The sequence below is a fragment of the Triturus cristatus genome, chromosome 3_1 (genome assembly GCF_964204655.1).
Source record: "Triturus cristatus chromosome 3_1, aTriCri1.1, whole genome shotgun sequence".
In the NCBI taxonomy this organism is placed as follows: Eukaryota; Metazoa; Chordata; class Amphibia; order Caudata; family Salamandridae; genus Triturus; species Triturus cristatus.
Genome location: NC_140583.1, coordinates 791,055,633 through 791,068,938, shown reverse-complemented (window position 1 = coordinate 791,068,938; position 13,306 = coordinate 791,055,633). Strand labels below are relative to the sequence as shown.

The following is a 13,306-nucleotide window of genomic DNA, read 5'->3' as shown; positions in this document are numbered from 1 at the left end:
GGTGCATGTGAATCAAGCCACCTCTCCAATCTAACACCATGTTGCCGAATTGGCAGGGTGGGATTGTGTGAGAGAAGCCATGAATGGTATTATATTGCTGGACAGAATGCATGTTGCAAGGTTGGGGACGTGGAACAATCCACTTTCTCAACCTTACACCATGTGCCAGCTAGGCATGCGTATGATAAAAGTCAGACACGGTCTTATATTCATGTGTCTTCGATATTATTCTCAAAATACCTCTTCAATATACTGTCCCCCAACAAGGGCTTGATATAGAGTAGATCTTGTATGTATCTCAGGAGTCAACATAATTGTCCCAAAGTAAGGAATTTATTGAAATATATCAAGATTAAGAATCAGTTTTGGCTGAGTAACCTTGCATAATTCCTAAACATATTACACTCTGTGTGAAATTTAATAAATTTCACATATCACAAACGTTTGCAGAATTTATGCCTGTTTTTACCTGCTGGAGACTGGTTTAAGGAGAAAAAGGTTTAACAGAGGAAAATGTGGTGTTCAAGCAAGTCTCCTGTCTGTGTCTCACATAATTTTCCTATGCCCTTGCCTAGAATAATCACACGCAATAATAGCGGCCTAAAACATTTTACACCCTTCACATGATTTCACCCAATTTCCCCAAAATTTCAGGGTATTGTTATGGGAAGAAATTACTCACAGACCCAGTTCCATATAGAACATTTTAATATTTGGAGATATTTAAAAAGCCTCTCTTTGTGACTACAAATTTGCTGAACATCTGCACAAGAGATAAAAATATAGAATCATGACACAACTGATAAACGTAAGTAGGGTATCCTTCCAAACATATCAGTCTTCCCTAAATATCTATTGGATAAAAGGATTACCCCAGAGTCAAGCCAGCATGAATACACAGGGAGGGCTATTTTTAATATAAAAAAATGGCTAAACTATAATATATAGTTTTCCTAGAGGACTAAAATAAAGCATGGCACACATCTAAGTTCGTATATTTCTGACAGTTATACAAGAACTAGTGGAAGACCGGTAGCCTCACTGCCTTGGAGTAGGCTTATACTGCCACACTTTTTTACACTGAAAAAATGTTCCATGGAATGGGGATCTTATCAACCTATCACTAATGTAAATATTGATGCCAAGACTTATGTTAAGCTCTTCCTCTCAAATGAGCTCCGCTGTCATAACCCAGTAGCAGCATGGGTTTATAACAGGATGGGATATCACTGCATATTCTAGTATGACTGTTGGCCTGATCGATACAGCTGCAACTCTAATTGACTCTACAACCCCAATAACAGTAAAAGTTCTAAAGGTGGTGTCTAGGAATGCGCAGGCGCACACTTTCCTTATCATTTAAGTCCAATACATTTATGCTAATTCCAGATCGTCTCTGGTGCTTCAAGAGAGTATAAGTGGCCACCAAATTACTCGTAAAATGTGACATTCTACAATGCAACAATCGGATCCTCCCTCGAGCACTCAAAGTTATCAATTCAATGTCCAACGTAACTGTATTCATAGTCTTCTTTATTAGATGTACCAATCTTCAGTTGTAGCCAGTACATGTTTCGCCAATAACTACCTTCTTTAGGGCCAATTCAGTTTTAAAGTTTATCCAATGTATCGCAGGCCAGCTGTATTAAAAGTCCCAGGTTAAATGTGAAAATCTGTATCTATTGTATGTGCTAATCTTACTTTTTCCCAGAGTATGGCTGTAAGATCTTCAATCACTTGTTCGGTGTTAGTCCGTTACGGGGTTCCCTGTGTTTAGTTGTTTGACTAAATGGTACTTACTTTTATATATCTTGATGCGCAAGTGGCCATAATGGTACTGCAACCGGACGGATGTGTCTTACCGGTGGTAAACTCCTGCTTCTTTTGCAAATTACCGTCACATCCAAACTTTTCTCGGATATCTGCATGGGTCCGACCCACACCTTCACCACAGCAACAATGTTTGCTCTTACAGTTTGTACCTTGGCTTCAAAGCCCACCACAGACGATGTGTTACTTCTCCCGTTTCCTTACACTAATAGGCATTGTACGTGGCAGTGACTGGGCAACTGTAATTAAAACGCCCTTTAACCTTAGTAAAAGGATCTGGGTGCAGGAATATCCATTTCACCCTGGAGTAGACCAGGCTAATGGGTGGTTAAGAGGCGAAATTCTTTGTTTTTCGAGTGAGTTTTTTTCCTTTTCTTTGTAAGAGCTTAATCATAAGACACAAAGGCAGGGGAGTCTGCCGGTTCCTTAATCCCTCGTGGGCCATGCCTGGTCCAGGCAACATTGCCCTCAGGACATCTGGTAAAGTTTACAAGACATTGCAGACTATTCTTCCAATTCTCACTAGTCCAGCTGCTCAAAAAGATGGTTATCCCCTTAGTGGATGCTAGATTTCTTACTACACCTGCACACAAGCCATTCAGGAGAAAACCCAGGTGCCAGGAACAAGAGCATTACGTCAAACTGAATCCATATTGTAAATGAGACATAATCCCTTAACAAGGTTACAATGCAAGCCAATTCGCATATCAGAACCGAGTTATTATTTATAATCAGGTGTTTCTGTTTAACAAGGGGAGGACCACATGGGTGAGTGCAACAGAGAGATGTGTGGGGAGTAGCGCACTAACAACAGAGAGCAACAAGGTGTGTAGAGGGAGATAAAACACCTGAGTGACAGTTTGAAAATGCATTCACTCTCACAGAGTGCTTCTCACAAAAGAAGCCAGCACTGGCAAAGCCAATAGTTCTTTCCTATGGGAGAGATATTGACTTTGGCAATTTTTTTTAACCATGTTGTACAACAACGCGGCTGCTGTGAATGGCTGAAAGTTAGAAAGAAAAGAGAATGCTGTGACGCAGCCAGTGCTGATCGCGAGGGGAAGGGATTGTTTTTTGAAAATAGAAATTATTCTCTGCCTCCCCCACCCCCTCACCCCCCCAAAAAAGTGTCATCTTGTATCCAAGCAGAAATTCACTGTGTTAGGACCAGACATAGCAGAGAGCATACATCTATTTGCATCTTCGTAGCATCTTGCTACTCATTACCATGATTGGGGCCTTTTTCCTGGCAAGACAAACAGGCACAAGCAACGAAGGGGGAGAGGGTGGATGGTGGACATGGCAAGCAAGAACGGGACAGAGGCAGAACGGACAAGCAACAATGTCCTGAGACTTAACTGTAATTAAACTAAGTTGACCTTGTTATGTTATGTTACAAGATTTATAGAGCACATGGCTTCCCCCACAATGGTGCTTCCCAACGCTAGGCCCAAAGCACACAACTGTAGCTGACAGCCCTCCAAGAAAAGAAGTGACGAAGCTAGATTGAGAAGAGCCAAGTCTTGAGGGATTTGCTAAACAGAAGATGGTATGAGTGTTTCTGACAGAGAGGGGAAGAGTGTTCCAGAGGGAGGGGGCCAGAGCACGCTCTGACTCTCCTGATTTCGGGAACTATAGCCAAGTTCTGGTTGGCAGAACACAAGAAGTGTGTGGGTTGGTAGGATGAAATATGCTGGCTCAAAATAGGTAGGCCCCAGAAATATAGAATGTTATAGGCAAAGCAAAGAGTTTTAAAATTAATTCGTTTCTCCACAGTGAGCATTGTAATCTGTGCAAAAGGCCTGAGGCAGAGCAAAACCCCGGAAGAGAAAAAAGGAGCCTAGCAGCAGCATCCATCTGGTCTAGCTGGAGTTTGTCAAAACACATCGATTGGCACCTAAGTATAAAATGTTACAGTAATCCACCCGAGACAGAACGGCTGCCTGAATTATAATTTGACGGATATAGGGTCAAAAAGACCCAGAATAGGTTTAAGACTTCTCAAGAGACCAAAGCAAGTGCCAGCAACCGATTTTGCTTGAATCTCAAAGGCCAGAGTGTTGTCCATCCACACTCCTATATTTTTAATGGACCGCTTGGATTGGAGGGGGGCCAAGGGAGGCAGTCCTCCAATGGTCATCCAAAACAGGGCAATGTTTGCCAACAAGAAAAATCTCGGTTTTGTTATCATTCGGGTATAGGCAGTTATTAGTCATCAACTCAACAACCACAAGCATGTCTTTTTGGAAATTTTCCATGTCAAGTGATGGAGAATGAAAGTATAAGCTAGCTATAGTCCGCATATGATACCAGCTGAAGCCCAAAAGATTCTACAACGCTAGCTAAAGGCTGGATGTATATGTTAAACAAGGTAGGGCATAAGGACGAGCCCTAAGGAATGCTTCAACTCATGATATTGTGAACTGTAAGATAACCTGAAAAGAACGCTCAGAGAGATAAGAGGCAAAAACAGGAAAGGGCAACACCACCTATGCCAATATCTCGCAGGTGCGCAAGTAAAATTTGGTGAGACACCATATCAAATGCAGCACTCAGGTTGATCAAAATCAGAGCTGAGGGTCTGCCCTTATCCAAGGTGCTACAAAGATGTTCAGAAACATTAAGGAGAGCAGGTTCAGTGCTGTGGGCAGTCCGAAATCCATTCTGCGAAGCATCCAGGATATGGTCGTCTTCTAGGAATCTAGTTATTTATACCCTAAAGGTATGCTATTGTCTCAGCACCGCATCATCTTGTTTTCTTTTTTCTCGACAGTTCAAATTAAGCTTTATACTTCTGGAAATATGGCCTCCAAAACTGAGTAGAAAGAATTATGAGGTCTATCCTTTCACTTCCAATGAGTATGCCTCTTGTCGTCCTGTATCTAGATCTTGCCCAGAGGAAGATATTTGCACAAAATTGAATGCGAAATGTTATTGTTTTGGTATCGTTTATGGACCGTAGCCGATCTTGAACCCTATTGTGGAGGTGCCAGAGATTTGTTGACCCATCCGAGAGTAGTCAAAATCCCCTGGTTTCATGCTACTAAAACTCTTTTACAGTGGTTGAGTTTAGATGTTTATTGGCTTTTCCCGGACCAACTGTGTCCGATATCTAGAGAAAAGATCAAAAATGTATTGGGTAGCAGCAGCTATGGACATAGTGACTAATAGCACAGGTAGTCTCACTTTATCTAATATTGATTTTAAACCATCTATGAGTTTTGAGGTATCAACGGATGAAATCAAACCATCTTTTTGCACGCAAACTATGTCTGCAGTTTAGATATGGTATCCTTCTGGTCAAATCCTTTATATTTAACTGGTCTATAGGAAACGAGGGTGATGACCAGTGTCTGACGTGGGGGTAGGGAGGGGAGAAACACTGGAACACCTATTGTACTTTTGACCCCAGTACAGTAGTTTGCGTGCAAATTGGATTGTTCCACTGTAAGAATCTTGGTAATAAGGGGATACCAAGTTGCTTTTAGAGTTTTAAGTACCAGTACATCTAGGCCCCATGTCTTCGGGATAGCCAAATTTCTATGGCAACCTAGATAGGATGCTCCAAGTGCCTATAAGATGTGTAAGTCCCCTCCCGAGCAGCTATAACTGAGATGAAAACAGTGGGGTCTTTTGTAAACTGTAAATGTATTTAGCCTTTGAACTGTTTTATTCTGTCTTAATAATTCTATTCGTTTTATGATATCAGCTGGACTGTCTTTAAAACAAAAAATCTATTTAGTACTCTGTAAACTGTGTCTATTTTCTACTTTGTAGATCTGTGTGATCGAAATAAAGCATTTTGACTGACTGACAATAATACTTTGAGCGAGGCCAGCACTGACACCCCCCCCCCCCCCCCCCGCTTTTCCCCTAATGTGCAAATAACGATACACCCCAGTAACATCTTGTTTACTGCTGGTTTCACCTTAAAATTCCTCTGTCTTTCTCGACTGTTCTTTAACATGGATTCAAATCTTTGAGGTCATTGGACAAGATGACCTTAAGATCTTTCTCCTGTTATATGGCCCTATCTCATTTTCTGATACGTCCTGCATGTGAGAGGTTCCATAATATCACATTTATCATTTGACTATGGAGAATTAAAGCATGTTATCTAATAATTAATGCATTTCAAATTAGGACATGTATGTTACACAGCCCTGTGGACTGTTTGTATACTTTTCCAGACACTGTTCGAGCACATGGACAGCTGGGAGTCAATACTGAGGCAAACTGCTAGCATGATGAGTCTGATGAGGGATACTAGAACTGGAGCATGTACAAAATGACGCAATGAAAGGGAAAAGGATTTGTTCTACACATTCTGTGAAAGGTTCTTGATAGTTTTATACTTTTTTTTCAGGCATTAAAAGAAGTAGGCAGTGAGACAGAACAAGGCATGATTTCTTTAATCTCTGTTGTAACTCTTCTTAGTTCAGATCAGATGCAATCAATACTTGTTTAGATCAATGGACACGTGATTTGGTCTGTGCATGTATTTTCGTGAGTATGTGCATTCTTGTATACGTACACAATAAGATACAGGTAGCCAAAGGCAGTCAATTCCGTAGATTTAGGATTACAACACATTTTTATCTTTTGAGAGTAGTCATGTCATGAATTTCCGTATGGGTCCATCTCCACTTGGGCGTCCAGAGCGAAGCATGTGTCGGCTTTCCCAAACAACCAATAATTGCAGTTGATCTGAACGAATAAGAGTCCAATCCAAGAATGTCAACACCATGCCACCTTTCCACTCTCCGTCTCTGTAGCCAAGTAGTTGATCTATATGGCTGATTCCACAGTGAAGGGAATTTGGGTTTGTTTGTGTTCAGAAAAATGTATGCCTTCCTAAAAGGGCCGATGATGATATTGCCGGGTCTTAGTAATCATGTTGTGAGCTGCTTCAATGTCTTCCATTGATATCCTGTAAATGTTTGCATTCTAACCTTGTGAAAGTCACTTTTAAGGTTTTGTATTGCAGTTTTGTTTAAGTTCCCACTAGCTTCCCTGCATGTTACCCCCACAGTAGACGAACTAGCCCATTTGCATGCTACGGAAGTGACCGGCATGTGCTGTGGAGCTGTCTGGCAGTTGTGTCTCCTTGGCTGTCATCCCTTCCCAGTCCTGTCCGTGACATCACCGGATGTGGTACGTGTCTTGCCTTCATCATTCCATTGGCTAACCGTAGAGCGGATCTCCATCTGCTGTGATCCCCATAGGCAGCCCTGTGCAAGCTTTTGACTGAAGTTCTTTCGCTCTTGTTTCTCCGTCACCAGACATAAGGCTGAAGAAGCTGGTGGAAGAACGGGAATTGTTCCTAGAACAGGTAAAGCTCATCATCTGCAAATTCCACTGTCATACACATTATTTGACTGCAGTTTTATAGCATGTTAAAGAGCATAGCCATGACCACCAGAGAGTTTCGTTAAATGATGAAATACCACTAAGCATGTGTAATATTTTAGACAGTGAAGTGTCTTGCCTGTAAAATGTATTTTGCAAGAAAATAAAATCAAGTCACCCTTTTATGTCTTCAGTAACTTTATATTTCCCTTCAGTTTAGGACGTTGTGAAAGCTGCTGCTAGGTACCATCTTAAAGTAATCCCTAGTGAGTTGAGGGTAACAAATGGGGTGCTGTGGAGCCTGTGGGATCTTTGCCGTAAAGTGGATAATGAGGCTGACAAGGAACAGATTTTTCCCCAGGCACCAAATCTTACAGATGGACTAGATTCTGGAACTTGCTGACTACCTAGCGTTAGCATATGGTTTTGAACCCTACCAACACTCGGTTACACAGTATACCGTAATGTCCATTAGTTCGGCCTTTGTGGGAATGAATATTGAGTGCTGCATGGTTGCAATGCACCTCGCATCATTTGATTTAATTTATTGGCTATTGTCAGAGGCATGCTTAGCCGTTTCTCTGCAGTTGGTGACCTCATGCAAATGTCACTGTCTTCGTCACTTTTACAGATCAAACGCTTGAAAGCCCAAATTGAAGGAATACCCAAGAACCCGCGGACAGAGAGCCCCAACTGTAACGAGGAGGTCTTGGAGAATGGTACCGATGTGCATGTGTTGGACTTACAAAGTAATGAGCTTAGTTTTCCTCTTCGTTTCTTTATATCTTGTTTAACATTCTGCGTTGTTTTGGGGCTCCTGTTCCCGAATACATAGCCCGGGTCAACCTTGCACAGCCATGGGATACTGACCAATCCTAAGAAAGGGAATTTTATGGAGTGGGCTTAGAATTTCATGGTGAATTCTCATTTACTGGCTGCATGGGTGCGGTGGGTGTTCACCAGGCTTTCTTCTTAATATGAAAGTGGGTGTGGTTTCGCTCTGTTTTTTTTTTTCTAGCCTCAACATTGAGCTTTCTGGTATATCTTATATTGTTGTTGTCTCCATTACTTTTAAAGTGCTCTGGTGGAGGGTCCTTAGCAGATAGAGGAACGCCGATTTAGAGATATTGTAACATTTGTACTAGTGTAAAGGTATCGCTGTCCAGAGTGGTCCCTTTCGTCTCCCAATAGCTCATTTTCCTGTCAATACTTCTCTCTCCTGTCCAGCACCCAAGCCTTTTATACCTACCCCCCAAGTCTAGTTCTTCTCTTAGATCACTGTGCTTTTGTCACCCATCCCATGCTGTTCCCACCTATCATAAAACAATGTTGCATTCAATTTATGACCTATCTACCAAGTGAAAACGCTTCCTAGTCTTTAACTGGACAGAGCTAAAATATATTAACACTGTTCCCCTCTCCTTGTTTGTGTGTGATATTTCTGATATGTTTGTATTTTGGGCTTTTAAATTTTTGCATGCGTAGTTTGTGGTGTTACAAATGCCAATAGAGTGAGGGGCTGTTTATACCCCTTTTCAGAAGCTGGCTAACGGTGCTATTCATATATATATAACATGTAATGAAAATTGACTACAATTTAAAACCAGCATTGACAAAGCCAACAGACCTGGCCTTACAAGCGTGCAATTGCATTTTTTCTTTTTTTGGGGGGCAAAAGTGCAATGTTGACAAAAAAAATAAATTGTAAAAATGAGGCAAAATGCCGTCACCCACAGTGCAAAACCTGCAGAGGATGACATTGACTGACCCATTTCCCCATGATATGTGCTGTGGTGGAGTGAATTAAAATATGAATGACACTTGAACAGACCAATGGAGGAGGAAGACAGGCTAAAAGCACCCTGTATGTATATATGTGTGCGTTTTTATTATGATTTTTTTGGGAAAATATGAGGCGGGCAAAGCAGCTAGAGATATCTCTCAGCAAGACAAAATGGCAGGTACAAATCAAGGGAGCAAGGAAACGGTCAGGTAAATTACTTGAATACATTTGGCAGAGCCACTGCTGATTTAACACTCGTTTGTATTAGTTTCTGTGAACATTAACAATCCTAAGATTAAGTTACCCCGGTGTGCTGCAGAATAATATAAATGAGGAAAAAGCAGGGGATGATGCAACATAGTCCAGCCCACCTGCCATTATTTCTGTGCAAATTTACTTAGCTTTATTCACATTGAGAACACCTGGGGCCAGGTGTACAAATACTTTTTGTGTCTGCAAACAGGCTGATTCACAGAATCGGCCTGTTTGTAAATAAAATGCAAAACTTTTTTTTTTTTTAAACGTGTAAATCCCCTTTTGCGATTCGATTACCTATTACCGAATCATAATTTGAGTTTGCGATTCGGTTTTAGGATGGGCCGAGTTTAGAACATCCCTTACTAATACCGATTCGCAGTGGTATGTATGAATGTTTTGCAACCGAAATGTTGTTGCAAAACATTTACATTTTGCTGCCTACTTCAAGTAGGTGGTAACCCATACAGAAATAGGAAGGGGTCCCCAAGGGACCCCTTTCCAGTTGTGAATGTTTGTTAAAACATTTTTTAAGAGCAGTCAGTGGTCCACTGAACCACTGCCTGCTCTTAAAAAATTAAAAGAAAACTTTCAATTTTTCTTTTTGAAACACATCCCGTTTTCCTTTAAGGAAAACTGGCTGCATAAAAAAAAAATGCTTTATTTAAAAAGAATCACAGACATGGTGGACTGCTGATCCCAGCAGGCCACCATCCCAGTCATTTTTGCGATTCCCAATGGGTTGCAAACTAAGACATACCTCATTGATATTCATAAGGTAGGTCTATTTGTGACCCACTGGGAATCGAACATGTGTAAACCATACATCTGTACATGGGTATTCCCGATTACCAAATAACGAATTGCTAAAATTCTCTGTGATAATCGCGAACGATTACCTACGTACATCCGACCCCTAGTTCAGGAGAAGAAATTAATTCATTATTGTAGCTCCAGTTCTCCTCTTCTTTCATATATGAATTCACATGCTTGGATCATTGCGCGTCGTCAGGCTTCAAATCCCCAGTAAACTTAAATAGCTGTAAACAGTGTTAAAATGGCCATAGGTCACAACAAGAGTCTGTGTAATAGCATTTGAAACAACCCAAACTTCAGCCTGAGTGGTAGAAGTGCTGAGCTCTCATACTTCCCCCGAAAAGGCCATTACTGCTCACATTTCAAGTAACAAGTGTGAGAAAAGTATATAATAGAAACTGAGCCTATGATTAAGGGGGGGTGGGGGGATAAATAAAATATACCAACACTGGAGAACTGGATTTAAAGTTAAATAACTTCTTCTTCCAGATTGGATATTTCATATGTTTAACATTCTTGAATCTAAATAACAAGCAGAGCAAGCTCACTTTTACTGAAAAATATTGCAGAGAAATGCCTGTCCCACTGCTCAGTTGGCCGCTGTGTTGATATCCAAACAGTATGCTTCTGGTGAAACGTCCTCACTCTGCCCTGGAATGGATGCTTTGCCTTGTTGTAGTAGAGGGTGATTAAATCAGACAGCCAACGTGCTGCTCCCTGTTTCGACAGAGGTTGTCCTCTTCGTGGGTGACCATAGGACACAAACCGCTGTCCTGTGAGAAAATGTTTTATCAATGTAAAATCTGATGCACCGGTGTATTCATCGAGCAAGCACAGTGGGTTTTCTGCTGACGTTGTAGTATTAGGCAGGTAAAAGTCTGCAGGCACTTTTGCATTATCTCTGGGCTATTTTGAAGGATGACCTTGTCATTTTAAATTTCGGGAAAGGGTTCTTTTGTGTTTACATTTCTTTATTGATTCATGTTAACCAAACAATCCACAGTACAATGCAGTCTGAAAGTATGGCTATGGCCCTAACAAATGGGCTGGCTAGGATGTAAATGGATAGGATAAGAAAAAGAACAAGCCCACGCCCCCGTCCGCTCTAGCTGTAACATAGCATAACACTCTGTGAGAAACGTCCCAGAGCAATTCCTGACCTATATCTATTGGCTTAACGTGACCCATAATCTCTAGTGTGGTTCCTCTACTTGTGGAGTTGTATGGGGTGGTTCTGTCAGACGCAGTAGTCTCAAGTACCTTGGGCATGTAAGCTCTTTAAACTCAGAGGATAAAAGCGACACAAAGGGTTTCCAGAGCTCCTGAAAGGAAACCCCCTGGGTTGGTAATTGAGAGAGATATTCTCTCCATGCCTAGTACCCGCCATAATCTGTGAAGCCAACCCAGGTATGTGGGCTGTGTGGCTGTCCGCCAGTGTGATAAGATATTTTGATGGGCCACCCCCAACTCTAGTGCGATGTGTCGGCCCCTTCGTGATCGAAGTGGAAAGGTGAGGGGGTTTGGAAGTCCCAACAAAACATAGCCCGGGAAACGAGGGAGTTGGGTATCAAAGTGGATATCAATGTCTAACACTTGCGCCCAAGAAAGGGTTATTTTGATGTAAAAGTTTGCAACTCCCCAACACTCCTGATGTGAGAGCAAGCAAAAGAGCTGTCATCCAGGAAATTAATTTTCATTGGTTTGTGGATCAGTTCGAAGAGAAGCAGCATGAGTTTTCTTAATACTGTGTTCAACTCCCAAAGCACTGGAGGCACCATATGGGGGAGAGGTTGTAAACAGCTCTTGCCTTAATTATTTCACAAACCTTTGTGAGAACAAGGATAATTAATTGTCCTCCTTTTGAATCTTGAGAATGCCGCTTGATAGACTCTAACGGAAAAATACGTAAGGCCACTTCTGGCCAGGTGCAGTAGTATGGAAGGATATGACAGGGCTCCATTGAAATGGGGCTGAGGTCCCTGTTTTTACACAATGTGCAGAAGCACTTGCACTTGGCTTTATAAGTCTTTGTGGATGGAAGCACACATGTCTGTACCAGAATATGTCTGCCATCATTAGGTGGAATGTCCAAATGGCCAAACACTAGGTGATCAGGAACCAGGATGTCCGGCTGAGGGACCTGAGATTGAGTGGATTTTTTCTCAGCTGTGGTCGGAAAGGAGCCAGAAATGCAGTTTGCGCCACATTGCTATGTGTGCAGATAGTTTCAGTAAGTGTCTTTACCAGTACAGGCGAGGCAAGCTGGGGCAATGAGTAACAGGGAAGAATTATCTGCTTTAGCCTTTCTTAGTACCCTGGGGGAAAGGGACAACAGGGGAGACAGAGGAAAGGCATAAGCAAATATGTTCAACCTTGGTATTGTCCTTGATAACTGGTTACCTGTACCTGCTGGTGTAATACTGAGATTTCTTGTTCTGGGATGTGGCAAACAGGTGCAACATAGGGTGGCCCCACTTTCTGAAAATGAAGTCACTTATTCTTGGTGGCGCTCCTAATTGTGGTAGTCTGAGAGCAGTTGACTGAGTCCATCTGTTTGGGTATTCTGACATCCTGAATGGTGTTCAATTGTAATATCTTCTTGGTTGGAAATAGCCCTGTCTCACACCTATATACTTATGTAGAGAGAGCACAAAACCTAGCTCCCCCTTGCTTTGAGATGTTATACATCAATGCTGTATTGTCAGTTCAGATGAGGACTGCCTGTCATGCAACCTCTTAAGAAAAGATTTCAGATCCAGTTTTCTTGCTTGTAACTCCAGGATAATGATGTGGAGCATCTTCTCCATATCCGCCAAGTTATCTGTGGTTGTTAGCACCAGCATGTGGGCTCCTTAGTCCTCCATCAATGCATTTGTTATTATCCCTAACCTCCATCTCTGTCGAGAGAGATATTTGCATTGAGGTTTGATGGAAACTCCCATCACAGCTGAGCTGGTTTGAGTTGTCTTGTTACTTGGACTGTTCTATCCCAATATTCAGTCATCTGTGACCATTGTCCATCTAGTTCATCTTGTATGGGCCTCGTCCTGAGCGTGCAGAAGGAAATACGTCTTATGCAGGATGACATTAGACCCAGGAGAGATTTGTATCGTCTGATCGAAACTGTTTGTTTGACACCAAAGGTTTTTGCCGTGGCCGGGAATTATTTCCTCCCTTCCACAGAAGGGAAAGTTTTTCCTAGTTGTGTATCGAGGATTGCCCTAAAAACTGTAGTTTTGTTACAGGGTCAATTTAAGATTTTTCGGTCTTCAG

The 13,306-nt window shown here is 41.8% G+C and overlaps 1 protein-coding gene and 1 long non-coding RNA gene across 10 annotated transcripts in view; one reads left to right on the top strand and one right to left on the bottom strand.

The window, feature by feature from the left end:
* LOC146861042 (uncharacterized) overlaps window positions 1-13,306 on the bottom strand; it is a 115,519-nt gene that overhangs the window by 24,679 nt on the left and 77,534 nt on the right. The gene's annotated exons all lie outside the window — the stretch shown is intronic.
* The window catches only part of LRRFIP1 (LRR binding FLII interacting protein 1), a 458,695-nt gene that overhangs the window by 419,902 nt on the left and 25,487 nt on the right, over window positions 1-13,306 (top strand). For 5 of the 9 annotated variants that reach the window (XM_085645077.1, XM_085645078.1, XM_085645075.1 and 2 more), the window contains 2 exons: window positions 7,113-7,162; window positions 7,811-7,928. In XM_085645077.1, coding sequence (XP_085501203.1) covers window positions 7,113-7,162; window positions 7,811-7,928 — 168 coding nt within the window. The remainder of the gene's footprint in view (window positions 1-7,112; window positions 7,163-7,810; window positions 7,929-13,306) is intronic. The other 4 variants (XM_085645079.1, XM_085645080.1, XM_085645076.1 and 1 more) reach the window with 1 other exon arrangement.